Source organism: Lagenorhynchus albirostris, chromosome 7 (genome assembly GCF_949774975.1).
Source record: "Lagenorhynchus albirostris chromosome 7, mLagAlb1.1, whole genome shotgun sequence".
NCBI lineage: Eukaryota > Metazoa > Chordata > Mammalia > Artiodactyla > Delphinidae > Lagenorhynchus > Lagenorhynchus albirostris.
In genome coordinates, this window is record NC_083101.1 from 36926833 (window position 1) to 36946260 (window position 19428).

The following is a 19428-nucleotide window of genomic DNA, read 5'->3' on the forward strand; positions in this document are numbered from 1 at the left end:
TCCCTCCCCGCCTTTTAGGCGCCCGCGCGGCTGGGACATCCCAGTCCTGGTTGGTCCTCCTCGCCTGCCACCCGTGCAACCACTTCGCGCAGCCAGCCCAGTCAGCCCGGTCCACCCCACAGCCCGCCGGCCGGCCGGTCTCCCACCGCAACCATGGACGCCATCAAGAAGAAGATGCAGATGCTAAAGCTGGACAAGGAGAATGCCATCGACCGCGCTGAGCAGGCTGAGGCCGACAAGAAGCAAGCTGAGGACCGCTGCAAGCAGGTGGGGGCCCCAGGCCCGGTGCATCCCCTGCCGCCACCCCACAATGCGGGTGGGGTAGGCCCTGCCCGGTGCCCCCCAGCCTCTGACCTGCTGTCCAAGGCTCTCTACTGTCCAGTGTGAGGGCTGCTGGGCCTTCACGGTACCCCTCAGGGCCCTAGCCAGAGCCACGCTTCATCTCATCCACCATAGCCTGGGGAGCCCCGGTCCCCCCCTTTCCACTCCTGCCCTTGCAGAGCCATGATGGCCCTTGCTCCTTGGGGTCGGAAGCTCTCTCTCCCCTCCCGCCAGGTCCCTACAACACCCCTGGCTGCACTGTCCCTCCTCTGCTATCCCTCTTCCTCCCTGACAGCCGCTACATATCTCTTAGTACCCCCTCGCACGCACCACTGCCTCCTGCCTGGGCCTGGGCCTGGCTGACTGAGGCTTTTCTCTCCCAGCTGGAGGAGGAGCAGCAGGCCCTCCAGAAGAAGCTGAAAGGGACGGAAGACGAGGTGGAAAAGTATTCCGAATCAGTGAAGGATGCCCAGGAGAAACTGGAGCAGGCTGAGAAGAAAGCCACCGATGTGAGTGTGGACCTGGGGGATGGTGGGAGAGTTAGTGCACTGGGAGAGGTCCCAGACATGGGGATGGAGGGGACCTTCAGCACCAGGACAGAAACCGTTTCCTCGCAGGAACCCAGGCTAGGGCAAAAGCTGGCACAAATAATCCAAGACAGTGGGTAAATCAAAACCACTTCCCACTTCCCCCAGAGGACACAGTGTTGTAATTTCGTTTGGTTCCAGCTCTTAGCGTGTACAGTGACCAAGCAATGAGTCACCGCGGGGGTGGGTGGTACAAGAATTTACCATCCATCTCAACTAATCCCCCAGCTGAACATGGAAAGGAGCCTGCAGCTACCTTTTCGGGGTGCGGGGCAGGGGGAGGGGAGAGGAGTTCAAAGAGGGGCCCTGACTTGAGCTACACCCCCGGGGGGGCCATTAGAAATTCCCTGGCCTTGACTTCTGGCTCCAGCGGCCCTGCTGTGCACTGGGACGCCAGCTCAGGTTCTGTCAGTCCCTCACTTACCCTCATTAAGCTCTTGGCCTTGAGACCATGCCAGGCCACGGGGCAGAGGGACAGAGCCACAAACGCCACGGCAGCCACCTTGGCAAGTTCTGCTCACTCGGAGATTCCTCTGCCCACCCCCCACCCGCTAACCAGACTTCTCCACCTCCTGCCATTTCCAACCCCTCCCCCCACGAGGTAGGAGAACGGCCATCAGACTTTGGACATGGTACTTTCTCTGCCTCATGCTCCCCATTTGCCTTCCACCCAGGCTTAAGTTTAAGATGAGCCTGCGGTTGGGTGGATGGGGGGATTCGCATACGTACGGTCTGAACATCCGAGATCAGAGATGACATTACTGTTCGTATTGACCATTATCCTTGTTCCCCATCCCCCCCTAGCCCCAAGGTTGGTTTCTCTGACCTCCAGCCTTCGGTTTTGGTTCTTCACCAGCCCTGGCACTTGGGAGGGAACTGACCTGCAGCTGCTAGTGAAGACGACCCTGGGCATCTGACACTCTATAAATAACTGAGGCCCAGTGCAGCTGGAGTAAGGACTGGAAACCCAAGGAGCTAGGTGGGGGCTGGAGGGAGGAGGGGAAGACAGGGACAGAGCTGGGGAAGCAGGGCAGCAGCACCAGTAGAAGATAGGAAACGGTGCCCAAACTTATTGTGTGACCTTGAACACAGCACTTAACTTACACGGTGCCTCAGTTTCTCCTTTCTCTCTTGCTTCTCATTTGTGCAAAGGGGACAGCACTGCCTGTCCTGCAGTTAGAGGGCAGCATCCGTAACTGGGAAGAACTTGAGAAGCAGAAAATGGCAAAAGTCATTCCTGTGATGCGGGCCCCAGGACTTCCCAGATTCTCCAGAGTCATTTGTCACCCCACTACCATGAAGAGTTTCCCTTTTGCAGAGTCTCATCTCTCTCTAGAATAGACCTCCAGTGTCCCCCAGAGTCATTCTTACCAACCCCAGTGCTGTCCCAGAATCCTTCCACATTGAGTCATATGGCCCTGTGCCCAGGATGGGCTCTTGTCACTCTAGGTGGCCTTCAGCACCTGGAGGATAAGCTGCAACTACTTTCTATATATGGTGTTGTTTCCCCTGCCCTACACTATCACTCAGGACCTGCTTTCTACTCCCTCTACCCCCAGTGCTGCCACCCATCTCTTCCCTGTCACTCTCTTCTTCCCCTACACTGGTCCTTTTTCCTTTCCAATCCTAAATCTCGCGGTTTCTGTGTTTTGTCCTTGAGGGAGAGACAAGGGATAACCTAACTTTTATGGGGTGTGGACTCTGCAGGCACATATTCAAGTGCTTTCTGCATATTATTTTACTATTTCCCAAGATCACTTATCATCAGAATCCCTTGGAAGCTTTAAAAAAAAAAGGGGGGGGGGCTTCCCTGGTGGCGCAGTGGTTGAGAGTCCGCCTGCCGATGCAGGGGACACGGGTTCGTGCCCCGGTCTGGGAGGATGCCACATGCCACGGAGCGGCTGGGCCCGTGAGCCATGGCCGCTGAGCCTGCGCGTTCGGAGCCTGTGCTCCGCAACGGGAGAGGCCACGGCAGTGAGAGGCCCACATACCGCAAGAAAAAAAAAAGATGGAAAGATTTCCAAGCCCCTGCCCTGGAGATCTCAGTTCAGTGGCTCCAGCATGGAGCTAGAGAACCTGGTATTTTTTATACACCTCCCAGATGATCCTGTTATTAATCCAGTATTAGAAGCACTGCATTATCTCAGAACAGCCTACAAAGTAGGAACTGCTATTGTCAACTGCAATTTAAAAAGGAGGAAACTGAGGCTTAGAGAGACTAAATAAGTTACCCAAGGTCACACAAGTAGCTCAAAGACAACAGTGTCACTCAGAGCTGACGCTCTTAACACCAAGTTGCACTACTTCTCTCATTTTCCTTTATTGGGGCCCTTCTTGCTCTGTCCTCTCTTCCTCAAGGTATCATCTGTTTCTGTGCACGTTCTCCAAAACCACCATGATTTTGCCTCTGTACTGCAGGATCAGTGGCTGATCTGCCACTCACACTGCCCTCGCACCGACCTCACTTGCCTCGGGCATTGGCAGGGAGTACCCTTGGTACAGCCTAGGGTGTCCTAAATAGGCCTGGCTTGCTTCCGGAGCCTCCCGCTAGGGGTCTGCCTGGCAGCGAGTGACATCACAGAGTTTGATTCTGTGATTGGCGGTTTTTAGCAGCACTGCAGTCTGGTTGGCCTGATTCTTCCCCACCCCTTGCCTGGGCCAGGCCCTGCTGAGGAGTCGTCAGGGCTGCCTCAGACCTGGTCCCAGCAGTTGGAGGGCTCTCAGGAGGGATGGAGGGATCGGTGTGCAGATAACCATTGGAGATTATGCACCGTGCTAGAAGAGGCCCTGTAGCAGGGGAGTGGAGCTTGTCCAGGAGGGCATGTTTTGGGCTGGAGCACAGAGTCTGCACAGAAGATGGTTGGTTTGGGGGAAAAAAAAATAGGTTGAAATTCTGGAGGTCAGGAAACCTAGGTTCGTTCTGACAAGAATCTTAACCATCCTCTGAAGCCTCTCTGATCCTCAAGGCAGACAAAGCCTCTCTGACCTCTGACCTTTGACTCACAGGCCGAGGCAGATGTGGCCTCCCTGAACCGCCGCATTCAGCTGGTAGAGGAGGAGTTGGACCGGGCACAGGAGCGCCTGGCTACAGCCCTGCAAAAGCTGGAGGAGGCTGAGAAGGCAGCTGATGAGAGTGAGAGGTGGGCAGGGGGGTCCTCAGAGGGTGGGCCGGGGAGGGGGCTGGGAGCCTGTCTCTGCTGGTCCTAACCCGACCCCTACCCCTCTCCCTGACTCTCAGAGGAATGAAGGTCATCGAAAACCGAGCTATGAAGGATGAGGAAAAGATGGAGCTGCAGGAGATGCAGCTGAAGGAGGCCAAGCACATCGCTGAGGATTCAGACCGCAAATATGAGGAGGTGAGAGCCCTGCCCCACTTTCTTCTCACTCCCGAGTCCCAGACACCCCCAGTCATTCACCATGGATCTCCTCCTCCTCTCTTCCCCATCCCCACAGGTGGCCAGGAAGCTAGTGATCCTGGAAGGAGAGCTGGAGCGCTCAGAAGAGAGAGCTGAGGTGGCTGAGAGGTGAGGACACCACAGGGCGGCAAGTGAAACTCGGCTTGAGCCCCTGGCTCTGGGGTACTCTGCACAGTGGGGAGGCAGTTTCCCAGGCGTGGGATCACAGGGACGGGTCCTGCCTCTGACCCCTACGTGCTGCCCCCAGCCGAGCCAGGCAGCTGGAGGAGGAACTGCGAACCATGGACCAGGCCCTCAAGTCCCTGACGGCCTCAGAGGAGGAGGTAGTCACCTCTCTGGACCTTTCTGGGCAATGGCACCTTCTCTAGGCTCACCTTCCCCTCCATCTCAGGCTGCTCTCTCTCACCTGCTGGGGGCCGGGAAGGGCCTGGGGCTCCTAAACTCTGCCTGCTGTCACTCTCACAACTTTGCTCTTCTCTTCTCTCCTCCACCCCTCCCCCACTGTGCCATCTCCGCTGTCTCCCCCACTGTGCCCTCACACCCCACCCTGCCACACACCCCCTGCAGTAAATGTGGGGACCTAGAGGAGGAGCTGAAAATTGTTACCAACAACTTGAAATCTCTGGAAGCCCAAGCGGACAAGGTAGAGGGGGGTAGAGGGGCAGTGAGGATGGGGTCCTTCAGGGGAGGGAGGCGATGGGCCCAGGCAGGGCAGGGCCGGATGTTTGATGGAGACAAAATCAGGAGTAGCCTGTGGGGCTCCGTGGAGAAATGAAGGACTTGTGGAGGCGATGAACTGATGGCATGTGTCTGTCCCTAAAAGTATTCCACCAAAGAAGATAAATATGAAGAGGAGATCAAACTGCTGGAGGAGAAGCTAAAGGAGGTGAGAGTCCTTCCAGTCCAAATCCCCCTCAAGCCCCCCAGTACCCGCCAGAGACCTCCTGTGGCAGGGAATTTGGGGACAGGGACGGAAGAGAAAGTTGATAGCGTCTGGGAGGGCCTAAGCTCCTGTCATTTTCCCCATCTTGCCTTTATGCCCAGGCTGAGACCCGAGCAGAGTTTGCCGAAAGGTCGGTGGCAAAGTTGGAGAAAACCATTGATGACCTGGAAGGTAAAAGGGATATTCCTCTGTACCCCTGAACCTTTTAAAATAGGTCCATATTCCCCATGACTTATCTTCCCATCCCATGATACTTGCCAGTGGTAAATTAGGGTTGGACCACCTAGGACTCCACAGACTCTGGCGGTCTGTGCCTCCCATCCAAGCAGGTGTAGCCCCGTCACCTCCAGTGCTTCTCGAGCTTGAGCGAGCATGAAAATCCCCTCAGAGTTTTTAAAACAGATTCCTGGGTGCTGCTCTGAAGCGACTGCTGACTTTGGGCTGAATCTGTGTCTAACGAGCTCCCGGGTAATGCAGATGCTGCTGGTCCTCACACCACACTCTGATCTAGACAATTCTGTGTCCAAGTGCAGCGCCTTCTTCATTAAATAGAGAGCTATTTGGTTTACTATCTAGTTTTCATGATAACATTAATGGAAAATAGTTTTTGAAGCTAGATTTGGTGAAAACAAGCATCCAGGCATTTGTAGTCTGTAGCTACTTCTCACTGTTACCGACAACGTTGTGCCTAAAGCTGTCTTTCCTTTTTACTTCACTTTCATAACTCCCTCTTCTCTTGCTTCCAGCCTTCTCAGGCAAGCCTCAGTTTTCTCTCCAACTTTAGGACTTTAGAACTTTGTGGCTTGAGCGCCCTCCCCTTGAAGCAAGCACTCCTGCTTATGCAAAGCACTGTGCCCCCAGGCCCCTGGGGGAGGCAGGAGCTCCTGGGGGGAAGCACCAGTTTGGGGTACAGAAAAGAGCAAAAGACATAGGGGTAAAGAGAGGGGAGGAGGGGGCCCTGACAGCTGTCCAGCCTGTTCTCTGGCCTGTCTCTCTCACTCCATCTTCGTCCACCTCTCTCTGATTCTTGTTCTCTCTTTCCATTACCCTCTCTCCTTCTGTTCCTCTTTCCCTCCATTACTCCCACCTGGCCCCACTCCCCTGGACCCCCACCTGGCCCCACTCCCCTGGACCCCCCAGACGAAGTCTATGCACAGAAGATGAAGTACAAGGCCATCAGCGAGGAGCTGGACAACGCACTCAACGACATCACCTCCCTCTGAGCCTCTCACCAGTGTGGCCTGCGGCCCCTTCTCTCTTCTCCTTTCCATTCTCTGTAATGGGGAGGGGGGCAAGCAGGAGGAGCAGAAATTGCCAACATTGCACAGCCAGGCTGGACGCAGCCTAGGAGAGCCCCCATCACAGCTGGCGCCCACCCTGACATTTGCTTCATCCTTCTATATCCATCCACTCCTCCCTCTACCCGCCAGCCTCTCCCGCTCTCTGCTGCTTAATAAACTCAACTTGGTCTCCACGCTGTTTTCCTGCCCTCCAGAGAGCACTTCCATCACCCCCACAGAGCACTGGTTCACTGCTGAGACCCTGGCTCCTACGGGCACCCCTGATCTTGTGACCCCCCCTCCCCTACTGATCTCACCCACAAAACACTGTGGCCCACACCGGAACCCTCTCTGCATGACTCTCACTGCTGCATGTGGGCACGTATGACCACGTCAGTCAACCACGGGCCCTCTGGTGCCTCTGAGTCACACGCCCTTCTACAGACCCAGGCATGTCACTGCCCTTGGAGCATTCAAGCTGTGATTCCAGGATCTAAAAGAATGACTGGAAGGGAAGTGGAATGGTGAGGTGCAGGGGAGGGGTGAGAAGGTTGTGAATGGTCTGGGATGAAGTTTGGAGAGACACTGGATGGCAGCACCATGGGGCTTTCCCTGCAGGTCTGTTTTCTGCCTCAAGTCTGTCTGTCTGTCTGTCTGTCTGACACTCCCTTTCCTGGCTCAGTCTTTGTCTTTCCTCCTGCTTCCAACTCTCTTCAACCTTTTAAAGAAGGAGGGTAAATTAGTTTATGACTCAGGCCTTCCCATCCCACCTCCACGGCCCCAGAGCCTTGAGTGAGGCATCCCTGTCTGACTTGTTCAGTCCATCCATTTGTCCCACCCACAGGGTCCTCAGATCCCTGAATGTTTGGGTCTTCCTGTGCCTCCAACCCACTCCGTGTCTATTTGTCACATCCCCTGTCCATGCCTCCCCATGTTTCTCCCCCACCAACCTCACGGGTTGCTTCCCCCCACAGAGACCTTGGCCAGTGCCAAGGAGGAGAACGTGGAGATCCACCAGACCCTCGACCAGACCCTGCTGGAGCTCAACAACCTGTGAGGGCTGGCCCTGCCCCCAGCCAGGCTGTAGTTGCCACCGAATAAAACTGATGTTACCAGTATCACGGGGCCCTTTAAGCCTTTCTTGGGTGTTGGGGATGGTGGTGGTGGTTTTCCAAAGTGGAGAAGGTAGAGAGGATGCCCCAGGGGAACAGTGGAGTTGGAAGGACCCCTGAGTGAGCCAGAGGGGTGGGGCACTGGGCTCACTGAGGAGGGGTTGTGAACAGGCTGTGTGAAGCAGAGAAGCCTGGCAGGGCTGGGGGAACATCTGGCCCTTACTCCCCACAGAGCAAAGGAGCTGCTCTCAGCGGCACTGCCCCATTCCAGCAAGTGGCTGGGCCGGGCAGCACGACTGGAAGGCAAAACTGCAAAGCTACATAGGTTTTACTTGAGCAGGGTGAAAACCCAGAAGCCTCAGTGTGATTTTAAGCCTAGAGACCGAGCTTGTCCACACACACACACACACACACACAGTCATTCCAACAATATCGGTCATTTCTCCCTGCTTCCTGATAACATCTACATGAAGCAGAATCATGTCCCCCCACCAAAGATGTCCATACCCTAATCCTGTGAAATGTTACCTTACATGGGAAGGGGACTTTAGTTAAGCTAAGGATTTTGAGATGGGGAGGTTATCCTAGGTTAACTGGGTAGGCCCAACATAATCGCAAGGATCCTTATAAGAGGGTGGCAAGAAGGTTAAAAGCAGTTGTAGGAGATGTGACAATGGAAGCAAGAGATTGGAGTGATGCAAGGAAGGGGCCACAAGCCAAGGAATGCTTGGCTTCTAGAAGCTGAAAAAGGCAAGAAAATATCCTCTCCTCAGGAGTGTCCAGAAGGAACCAGCCCTGCCAACACCTTGACTTTAGCCCAGAAGATTCATTTTGAACATCTGACCTCTAGAACTCTTAAGAGGATAAATTTCCGTTACCACTGTCTGTGGTAATTTGTTACAGCAGCAATAGGAAATGAACACACCATCCTGTTGATTTGGGGAACAAGGATACGCCTTCCACAGACTTTATTAGAAATATTTATTTAAAAAATATATCTTTGGAGGCTTAAAAGGAAGTAGTGTAATGGGCAGGACAAAGTCTCCAGCTCCCCCTCAGATTCCTCCGGCCAGCTTCTCTGCACATTCTCCAAGTTGCAGGCCTCTAAGCAACAGTCTCCGTGACCTCTGCCGGGTGGTACCTGACACTTCCTTTGGTCCCACTTGGGTGTCTACACAACAGGGAACCCTAATCAGAAACCTCACCAAGGATGAGCTCATTTGCATGCAATTTGCATAAAGCTGTTCTGGACTCCACTTGGGCAGCAGGGGCTGGGCCTAAGGGAGAGGGTTAGTAAAATACCTTTGCTGCCTTCTCATTTGCACAAGGAAGGCGATGCTGGTAACCGCAAAGAGAAGGCCAAAAACCAGGGCCAGGATGTCTCCTGGAGGGAGGAGGAGAGAGACTGCCTCAGGGAGTGAAGAGGAGTCTGTAGCGTTCCCTCAGAGCCTCTTCCACCTGAACCCCACCCCTGCCCCAAGTTCTCCAGCTGCCCCCAGCGTCTCCGAATCCAGCAGAGGCCAGCAAAGGGAGGGGGGTGGATACACAAGAAGGGGTAAGATAAGCACTTTTTTCCTCTCTAAAAACAAAACGAAAGAGGTTGTTTGGGAAGGAGGATGCAAGGAGATTTCTGGAGCTTCATTCTGACCAACTCTTGCACTGGGGACAACAGGGGAACGCCCCTGCCTTGATCTGACGCTATCCTATTGGGGTTGGAGTGTGCTCTGCAGAAATGGAGAGGTAGCAGTGGTGGTCCTGACTAGCCCCTGAGGCTGGACGGTGCCAAGGGATGCCCCTAGCCTCAGGAACCAGAGGAGGGGCACAGACTCACCAGCAGCGAGACAGGAATTCAGGTGGACTGAGGAGAAAAAGGAGACATTAGAGCCAGGGGTGGTGATCACCAGTGACAGACAAATGAGGACACATGGGGAGGATGAGGGGCCTGTGGCTGGGGGCAGGGGGCATGGCATCAGTAGACAAAGCTGCACCTGGCTCAACGGTCCCAGGGCTGCTGTCCACTCCAGCAGGGAAGGAGGCCTCAATTATTCGCCCATTCAAAGGCTGTGTAGCTCGGAAGTTCAGCTGTAGCCGAGAGTCATCAGGTCCCCACAGGGAGTCAGAGAGGGCATGGAGCTAGGGAGGTCAGCAGACAGTGGGGGTGGGCTCATGACACAGAAGCAAAAGGGTCACAGGCTTACAGCCAGCACCTCAGGGACCCACTGTCCACGTCTCCCTCATCCCCAACACGGCCATCTCTTTATGCCTCCTCTTTCTCACCTCCACTTACAACCCTTTCCCCCTCATCCCCTATGTCACCACCACACCCCAGCCCCACCTGCTTAGCACTCAGCTTTACTGTCTGGTTGAACACAGTCCAGATGACTCCCTGGGCACAGGGGGGTGTGGTGAGAGACCCCTCATATCGGAAGTAGCGGCTGAGGTCAGAGGGCAGCAGTGCAGATACATCCAGTCCTGGGACCCAAGTCTCAGAGTCTGTGGAGAGGACCTGTGCTGGAGTCCCACATAGATTGACCCCCCCCCGCCATACACACAACAAAGCTTTGGGGTACAGGAATACATTTTTATCTCCCAGAAGCCAAGCTGATTCAACTCCCTGAAACCACTTCTTCACTGAGTGTGTCCCTTCCCATAACTCAGCGCAAGACATGACTCAGGAGGAAGTAAAAGGCTTTGGGGCGCACAGAGTGAGAAAATTGCTCCCCTGGCCCTCCCTCTGAGTCTTCACTCTTACTTTGCACACTGTGATAACACGCTGGAATGCAGATTTAAGCCCAGAGTAAATCAAAAGAGAAAATGAGTTGAATAACTTGTACATAAATACCTATAACTTTAAAAACAGACACAAAACTCAAAAAACGCAGTTCTCTCTAGTTTAGCAAAACTTAAGGTCCAGTTGGGCAAGTGAGGTTTAAAATGACCTAGAGTGACTGAGAAGGAAAGAAAGATTTCCAACAAAAGTATTAACAAATTTAAAATATTTGATACTTATGAAGGAGTAATAGACATCTCTCAGAAAAATTTTAGACTCAACCAGACTCAACCCCTGAAAGTTCCAAACACTATTTTTTTGGTCTTATTTGGTTTTTGTCTTATCTTAGTTTCTGTTTGGTTTTTAAACATAAAGCCTGTAGCCAGCAGTCTGCCTTTGCCTGTTTGCCTGTGTTCGGCTTCATAGTTATTATCAAGGTCACAGTAGGCCCGTTCACATTTCAACCCCTCTGTGTGGGAGGGAGCCCTTCTCCATCCTCAGACCTGAGGCTCCCCAAGGGCGGTTCTTTATGAACAAGGGTATCAAGGGTAGTGGCCAAACCAAAAAACTGACCTTCCTCGGCGATTTCTCCCAAATGTGACAGCAACTGCTCGTAGGCGCTGTTTTCTTCGGGGCCTTCCTAGGAGATGATAATGCAAGATAGATTCATACATGTATTTAGGGTCATGGCTGGAGGCCTGAAGGTGAGGTGGGTTCCCATAGTCCTCCCCTAGTTCCCAGCTCTGAGAACGCTGGGGGAACACAATATCTCATGTATTATTACTCAAGATCTATATACTCCTACTTTGCAAACTGACGTAACTAGGCAGACTAGTTTTCAATGGCAAATTGGAGGAAGAGGAGGATGGTGGGTCACTTTACTAGGATACAAGGTTCTCAATGATGGGCTCTACTTACTTTTCCAATCTCACTCATCATTAACTCCACACACATTCTATGTCCCCACCACAGGAAACCCCAATAACCTTTGTATTCATGTTAGCTCTGCATTCACCTTAATAATTCATGTGTTTGAGTTTTGGAGCCAGGACATGCTATTTCCAAGGTGCTTCTCTGAACTTTGCGCTGTGAGGCTGGCGATCATGAGTCAGGGAGGGAGTGAGCCTAACAGGTGTTTCACCATCCACAGGTGTCTCACCATCCCTCCAACCTACTAGCCTCCTCTAATCATTGTGTATGTACTCCTGATCAGTATAGGTCCAAAGAGGTCACTAAATGCTTTTCTAGACAATATGGCATTTTGCAAAGGGGAAATTATGGGTTATAAGAGTATTAGAGAAATGACTCTTCCTTATGTCCATTCTACTGCATCTGCCATTCCCCGAATGGGCCATATTCCGAGTCTTTACATGTACCGTTCGCTCTGCATGGAATATCTCCTTTTCTTTCCCACTAGTGAAGGCTTCAAGTTTCACCTCCTCTGTGAGGACTTCCCTGACTACCTTGTTGACTCTGCGTCCTGTGTATATGTCTATCCTGTCAGCCTCCCTCACTGGCTGTGGGGAGACAAGGATCCACAGTTTCGGAACCTTTTGTTGGAGCCCAGCTCACAGTGGGTGTTAATGAAAGAACTAATGAGTAAATGAAGATGATAGCCAGGTGCGGGGTGGGGGGGTGGGTCTCTGGGGCAAGATACTCTGAGCCCGAGGGCTGGGGAAGCAGGGGTGGGGGGTGTCCAGGGCTGGTACCTGCAGAAAGGCAGCCAGCACGGCCAAGCCCCCCGGGCGCCCCAAGGCCTCGTCAGCTTTGGCAAATGCAGTGCTGAGGTGAACCACATGGATCTGGAGAGGACACGGTAGGAGTGGGCGAGATTCCCTACCCCGCGCCCCACTTCGACCCTCCGCGGACAGCTGCGCGCTCACCTCGGCAGGGAAACGGTGACCGCCAATCGTGTGCTCCGAGCCCGGGCGACCCGCAGCCCCCCAGTGCAGATGCAACTGCAGGGCCCGGTACTCCTGCCCGGGAGCTAGGGCCATCTCCAGCCCGGGAGGCAGACTCAACTGCACTGCGGGGTGAGAGGCAGGTGAGCCGGGCCCGCCCCTCTCTCCGCAGAGCACGAGCCTAACTCCCAGGGACAGTCCCTCATCCCCAGCTAGCCTCCGCCCCTTCCCCGAGGCTCCGCCCCGAGACCGCCTCACCGGTGTGGCCATTGTTGCGCAGGCGCAGTTCTGGTTGTGGCGGGAGCTCAAAGCCAAGGAGTTCCAGGGATCGCAGGGCTGGGCAAAATGCGGTGAGTTCTGGACGGATATCTACCGGGGACTGAAAACGGCCAGCGCAGGCGGGGGACACCTGGGGCCATGGCGGAGCGCCTGGAGTGGGAGAGTATGTACAGGAAGTTTGATGACAAGATCAGGAACTTTTAGGGAAGCTGAGTAGAAAAAGTGATGGGGTCGAGTCAGGAGGCATCCAGACAGGAGATAGAAATAAGGGATGTGGAGGGAGAGAGGCAGCGGGTGGTGTCAGGGACTGGCAGACGCGGATGCGGGGGAAGAGGGCGGGGCGTGCAGGCACTAGCAGAGCTGGGTGCCCACACTGGGTCTGTGCAGGGGGTGGGTGTCTCACCTCCATAACGCCAATGACTGTGGTCATCCCCTGCATAAATGAGAAGAATGAAGAAGCTGATCTTTGAGCCCAGTCCCTCCCCAGCGGCCAAAAGGAGGTGGGTCTCCTTCACTAGCAGAGGTTCACAAATTCAGATGTCTTACAGAAGCATAGCAGGTAACAGAAATGCCTGAAGCAGGCCAGGTGTAAAGCACTATAGATGGCAGCCAAATAAAACGCCACAGCTTGACGGGCCACACAAAGATCCTGCTGGCCCCGGAGATACCAGTTTGCGACCACTGTCTCAGGGTCTCTAAAATGGGTGGAGGCCTCAGTTCCCAGGCCCAAATCAGTAGACCTTTTTCTCCCTTATTCATCCCTCCTCCCCACTCATCCTGTTCCCTTTCTGGTCTCCAGCTCGTTTTCCGAAGTTCTTGGCTTGAGAGTCAAGATACCAGGTTCTCCTACCTGCTGTTTCCTTAGTCCTAGGTCTCAGTTTCCTCATCTGTAGGCTGAAGATGAGGTGATTTCTACAAGCCCTTCCTGCTCTTCCTCTGGTACACCCCCGTCCTTCCTCTTCTCTCCCCTCATACTCTTACTTCTCTCCACCTTTGTTTTCTCTCCACATTCCTATCTTTCTCCTCTCCAGCCTCCCCCTTTCTTCTTTCCCGTCTCTTCCTGCTTACCTCTCTCCATCTGTGCCCCTTTTTGTCTCCCCATCTAGCTCTGAAAGGGGGTAAAGGGCTAGTGGCATGGGAGCCCCTGGGGTTGGGAAAAACTACCATCAGAGTACAGGCTCCTCTCCTTCCCTGAATAATCCCTACCTGGGTTGGGGTTTAATGAGGGGAAGCATCAACCTCCTGGAGCCTAGATTTGCAGAGCTGATGACCACTTACCTTTTTTGTCTCTGTGGGCATTATTCTGGGGGCCTTGAGTATCCCTGGGAGTTTCAACAGTAGGTAGATCCTCTATCTTCAGAGAATCCTCTTCTCCTGCTTCAGTCTTCATTCCAGGTGGATCCAACTTTCCAGGTGGGTCCTCTTCTCCAGGTGGGTCCTCCTCTCCAGGTATATCCTCTTCACTGGGCAGGTCCTCCTCACGCAGTGGATCGTCTTCCCCAGATGAATCTCCTCCTGTGGTGGGAGCCCCCTGCATCCAGAGCAGGCTCTGGGGATGGGCAGGCACCAGGAGGAGCAGTAATAACAGCAACTGCACAGCGGGGCCTGGGGCAGGGGCCGGGATCCACAGAGGGAGCCAGGGGCTGGGGCACAGGGGAGCCATGCGGCTGACTGTGGGGTGTCCTGGGACACGGTGTGTACGGTCTGTACGTGCATCAGAAACAGGAGCTGGATGGGGGAGGAGCAAGCCTGGAGGGGAGCAGACTGGCTCACAGAAGGCCCTTTTGTAGAGATGGAGCCAAAGCCCTGCAGGTCTGTCTGGCCCTGTGCCCCCTCCCTGATAGCAAAGTTGGGCATGGGGTGGAGTGAGCGGCAGGTATGTGCGCAGGTAGAAGGTTATCAGGGTCATGGGCTCAGCTTGGAACCCAAGGCACCACCTGGCACTAAACGGGTTCTCCCTGGCACCGCCTGGCTGCTCGCCAGCCAACCTCAGCTAACCCTGGCCTGCTTCCCAGTCCCAGGCAGCTGGGGACCCCACGTCCTCTGGCTGAGAGGGGAAGCAGCCCATATATACATCCCTGGCCCAGCCAGGGAGCAGGTGAAGGGGTAGGGCAAGCTGCGGGGGGAGTCTGGGGGTGGGAGGGTGGATGGATGGGTAGGTGGGAGGCGAATTTGAGTATGAATGGAAAACTGTATATATTTATTAGAGAGTCTGATAGGTTTAAACTAAATGTATTATTCATCATATTACACCTTTGCTCAAAAACCTCCATTGGCTTTCCACACTCTACCAAAGTATCTTCTATCTGCCCATCTTCTCCCTCTAGTTGACTTCCAAGTCCCCTCAAAATACTACCAAAGAGACTTTTCCATCTTTTCTCCTACTACTCTCCCTCATACCCTAGCCAAATTAAACTATTCATTTTTTACCCAAACCTTTGACCACCTTTGTTCATTTAGTTCTCACTGCTGGGAATGCCTTTCACTCTTCTATTTATTTAGCATCTACCATATGTCAGGCATTGGGCTAATAGACTAGATGTATGGAAATGAATAAGACGCAGTCCCTATCCCGAGGAGCTTGCTGTCTTGTGAGTGAGGGCAAAAATCATCATAATATTTGGGGGAGAGAGATGAATTCTGCCTCAGAAAGTAATACAGAAGTAGGCAAAATTTGATCAGGGCTTAAAGAAGTAGCAGTTCAATTGGTTTAAAAAAGAATGGGGGAGGGGCTTCCCTGGTGGCACAGTGGTTGAGAGTCCGCCTGCCGATGCAGGGGACACGGGTTCGTGCCCCGATCCGGCTGGGCCCGTGAGCCATGGCCGCTGAGCCTGCGTGTCCGGAGCCTGTGCCACGACAGTGAGAGGCCCGCGTACCACCAAAAAAAAAAAAAAAAGGGGAAAATGGCATTCTGGGCAAAAGGGAGGCACCAAATACTTTGAGCAGAAGAATGACAGAATCCAAATCTCATTCTAGGTTATGTTGAAGGGTGGTGTGGAGTACGAATTGGAGGGGGAAAGTGGGTGCAAGGAGATGAATAGTGAGAGGACCCCAACAATGGGCTGGGATTCCCAGTCTGCCTATTCACTTAACATTTGGTAAGCTTCCTCTAGTCCTCCAGGCACTGTTCTAGACCCTAGGGATGCAGCATTGAACTGGAGAACAGCCTCTGCTGTTCTACAGCTCACATTCTAATAAGGCCCCTATGGCTTCAACAAACCAGAAGAGAGTGAGGCCATCTCAGGAGATCCTTATCTGGGGCTAACATTCAGTAGGTACACACACCAGTATGGTTGTATAGGTAATTAAATATATTGAAATATTTATAATCTGGTTTGTAACTAGTCCCTAACTCCAGGGTGCTCCTGCTACCCCACTCCTCCCTAGGGACTGTCCTGACCTTATGAACTCACTAAAGAAGTAATGCTTGACACAGCAGGGGCTCCAGGACCCCACTTGAATGCCCCAACCAGTTTCCACTCTGGTAGGTCAGTAGTTGTGCACGAATGCACCCACTAACATGTTAAACAGCTTTACTATCTCCTCTGTCTAAATCCCTTCTATTATTCAAAACTCAGTTCATACAACCACTATGGAGAACAGTATGGAGGTTCCTTAGAAAACTAAAAGTAGAACTACTATATGATCCAGCAATCCCACTCCTGGGCATATATCTGGAGAAAACCATAATTTGAAAAGACACATGCACCCCAATGTTCATTGCAGCACTATTTACAATAGCCAAGACATGGAAGCAACCTAAATGTCCATCGACAGAGGAATGGATAAAGAAGATGTGGTCCATATATACAGTGGAATGTTACTCAGCCATTAAAAAAGAATGAAATAATGCCATTTGCAGCAACATGGATAGACCTAGAGATTATCATAGTAAGTGAAGTAAGTCAGACAGAGAAAGACAAATATCATATGATATCACTTATATGTGGAATCTAAAAAAACATGATACAAATGAACTTATTTACAAAACAGAAACAGACTCACAGACTAGAAAACAAATTTATGGTTACAGAGGGGAAGGTGGAGGGGAGGGGTAAATTAGGAGTTTGGGATTAACCTATACACACTACTATATATAAAATAGATAACCAACAAGGACCTACTATATAGCACAGGGAACTCTACTCAATATTCTGTAATACCCTATATGGGAAAAGAATCTGAAAAAGAATGGATATATGTATATGTATAACTGAGTCACTTTGCTGTACACCTGAAACTAACACAACACTGTAACTCAACTATACTCCAATATAAAATAAAAATTAAATAATAAAAAAAAAGGCTCAGCTCAAAGGCCATCTCTTCTAGGAGGTCTTGCTTGACCAGCTTTACACCACAGGAAGAGATTTCTGGTGCCTCTGAACCACCACAGTTCTTTGCCCTCACTAACAACCTTCTCTAGCATCCAATTCATATTAAGGTGATTTATGACATTATATCTGCTCTAATAGCCTTGAGGTCCATAAGGGCAGGGTCCAGTATTTGATTGATTGAGTCTGTCTTTTGTTCAGTATTACTTTATTATTGATCATTTTTCTCTCTGCAGATCACCGAGACAGGGCTTGAGAAAAACCAAACTAAATGCCTTCCCTGCCCTCAGGGAGCCCATTGTCAATGGCCTGTGTGTGTCAAACCGCAATTATTCCAGGAACAGGACATCACATTTCTACAGCACCCCAAACTGTCTGCCTTGTCAGAGTGACTGTCATACTGTATGCCAAAACTTGTATGGCTGAACAAGCAGTCTTCTTAGGAGGTAGTCAGCCTAACGATCTAGGTTGCCATTTCTGGAGCTAAATTAAGAGCCATCCATGGCAATCTGATCCAGTGTGAACTCCTGATGGTCAGCTCATTGTCTTGGTCAGCTGTGTTGTCAGAACCTTGGTTGGACCCAGACACATGGAAAGTACATGGTAATATCTAAACTGGATGGGCCTGGACAAGACAGAATGTGGTAACGACTAATCTAGTTGAGGTGGAGGAGGTCATGGGAAGCATGGAGGACAGAAACACCATGCTAACTGAAGTCTGGAGTCTGTATGTCTAGAACTTTCTCCAACACCAATCTTAGTTTTATTTCATTTTCCCTCTTTCCAAATGTTTTGAATGTTTCCACCTTTTTCCTTTTTAGACCTCCATCAGGGTCTCCTTGTACAATTCTCCTTGGCACTTCTATGTGTCCACATGTCTCCCCTCCATCTCTGCTGCTTTTTCTCAGTATTTCAGAGTCCAGATTACATCTAGGTACAGCTCTCTCTGTGTTACAGCTCCCTAATTTCCCAAGTGCCATTCTCCGTGGTGCTGTCTCTTTCTTGAGCTCTCTGTCTCTGTGTGTGACTATGTCTCTGGTCTGGGTGGGGAATGTGGACTCTGACCCAAGATCGTGCTTTTGCAACTGGGAGTCTGCCAAACCCTAAAACAGGTTTGAGCTCCCAGAGTCTTGTTTTCTGAGTCTCCCCAGGGACAGAGTGTACTCAGGACTGATTGACTAAGGACACCCCCTCCCCCCACCCCGGCCTGACACACGACCTCTCTGTGGTTGTTTAAGGCCAAGTTTTTGGTCATTAGGGTCTGTGTCTTAAAACATCGAGGGCCATGTCTCTGCTTATCCCAGGGCTGCAGAGGAGGGAGCTATTTGCTGGTGAAGTAGGAGGAAAAAGAGCCCCCTATTCCCCAGACATGGATTGGAAGCAAAGACAAATCACAGCCCTTCCGGGGCCCTGGGGACTCACCTGTAGTTCTGGCCCAGCTCACCATCAGTATTATTTTCCTAGGACTGCTGTAACAAATTAACACAAACTGGGTGGCATAAAACAACACAGATTTATTCTTTCACAGTTCTGGAGGCTAGAAGTCTGAAATTAAGGTGTTGGCAGGGCCCTGTTCCTTCTGAAGGCTCTAAGGCCTCTTCTAGCTTCTGGTGGCTCCAGGCATTCCTTGGCTTGTGGCTGCATAACTTCAGTCTCTGCTTCTGACTTCACATGGCCTTCTTCTCTTGTCCTTATGTCTTCTACTGGATGTCTCTTATAGGAACACTTACCATTGGATTTAGGGCCCACCAGGATAATCCAGGATGATCTTAAGATTCTTAATTTAACTACATCTGCAAAGACCCTTTTTCCAAATAAGGTCACATTCACAGGTTCTAGGGGTCAGGACATGGACACATCTTTATGGGGGCCACCATTTAGCCCACTACACCATCAGCCATTTTGGAACTGAAGTGGGTGCACGGGATGAGAAGGAATGAGCTTGTGCTGGGGACCTTCATGTCTTCTGCCCATATCCCTCTTCATGTCCTTTGTAGGCAGTTTCATTTACTCCCATAGCTTCTATACTTGAGGACAGCCAAGTATCCCCAGGTTGGACTACCCCATGTCAGATCTATAACCACCCGCCAAATGGATATCCCCACTTGGATGTCCCACAAGTATCTCAAATTCAACAGGCCTGTAGCCGAATTCATTTGTCCCCAAAACCTCTTCTTCCATACTCCACCAAGTGGTCTAAGCCAGGAGCCTGGTGCCATCTTTCATCTTTTCCTTCACGTCTGAAGGAAAGTCAAGTCATCAAGCACTATGGATTCTACCTTCTAAACTTTTCATCCTCATTTTTCATCCTAGTCCACACTTCCATCACCTCTTACCTGGGTAACTGCACCAGCCTCCTAATGGGTCTTGCTGAGTCCAGCTAGCCAGGGTGATCTCTCTAAAATGCACATATAATCTCACTCCCTATTTAAGACCTCTGAATGTTTCCCATTGCCCTTAGGATAAAGTCCATAGTACTACTTGA

At 51.9% G+C, this 19428-nt stretch overlaps 2 protein-coding genes across 7 annotated transcripts; one reads left to right on the forward strand and one right to left on the reverse strand.

Moving 5' to 3' along the window:
* Positions 1 to 7665, forward strand: TPM2 (tropomyosin 2). Of its 5 annotated transcripts, XR_009541555.1 has the most exons (10): positions 23 to 267; positions 705 to 830; positions 3915 to 4048; positions 4147 to 4264; positions 4362 to 4432; positions 4892 to 4967; positions 5148 to 5210; positions 5369 to 5438; positions 6408 to 7165; positions 7522 to 7665. XR_009541555.1 is itself a non-coding variant. In XM_060154876.1 (9 exons), the coding sequence occupies exons 1-9, from the start codon at positions 154 to 156 to the stop codon at positions 7602 to 7604; spliced, it is 855 nt and encodes a 284-aa protein (XP_060010859.1). In that variant the 5' UTR covers positions 1 to 153; the 3' UTR covers positions 7605 to 7665. The 5 variants fall into 5 exon arrangements, 4 of the variants coding, with proteins under 4 accessions (XP_060010859.1, XP_060010858.1, XP_060010857.1 ...); XM_060154876.1 differs by lacking the exons at positions 4892 to 4967; positions 6408 to 7165 and adding an exon at positions 4572 to 4647 and having other exon boundaries at positions 1 to 267; XM_060154875.1 differs by lacking the exon at positions 4892 to 4967 and adding an exon at positions 4572 to 4647 and having other exon boundaries at positions 13 to 267; positions 6408 to 7665.
* A 930-nt stretch (positions 7666 to 8595) lies between these two features.
* Positions 8596 to 18359, reverse strand: CA9 (carbonic anhydrase 9). Of its 2 annotated transcripts, XM_060154877.1 has the most exons (11): positions 13888 to 18359; positions 13013 to 13042; positions 12589 to 12759; positions 12313 to 12455; positions 12139 to 12231; positions 11003 to 11069; positions 9995 to 10152; positions 9648 to 9792; positions 9491 to 9517; positions 8962 to 9043; positions 8596 to 8830 (listed from the first exon to the last, which is right to left on the reverse strand). In XM_060154877.1, the coding sequence occupies exons 1-11, from the start codon at positions 14516 to 14518 to the stop codon at positions 8764 to 8766; spliced, it is 1614 nt and encodes a 537-aa protein (XP_060010860.1). In that variant the 5' UTR covers positions 14519 to 18359; the 3' UTR covers positions 8596 to 8763. The 2 variants fall into 2 exon arrangements, 1 of the variants encoding a protein (XP_060010860.1); XR_009541556.1 differs by lacking the exon at positions 9648 to 9792 and having other exon boundaries at positions 8790 to 8830.
* Between the last annotated feature and the right edge of the window lie 1069 nt (positions 18360 to 19428).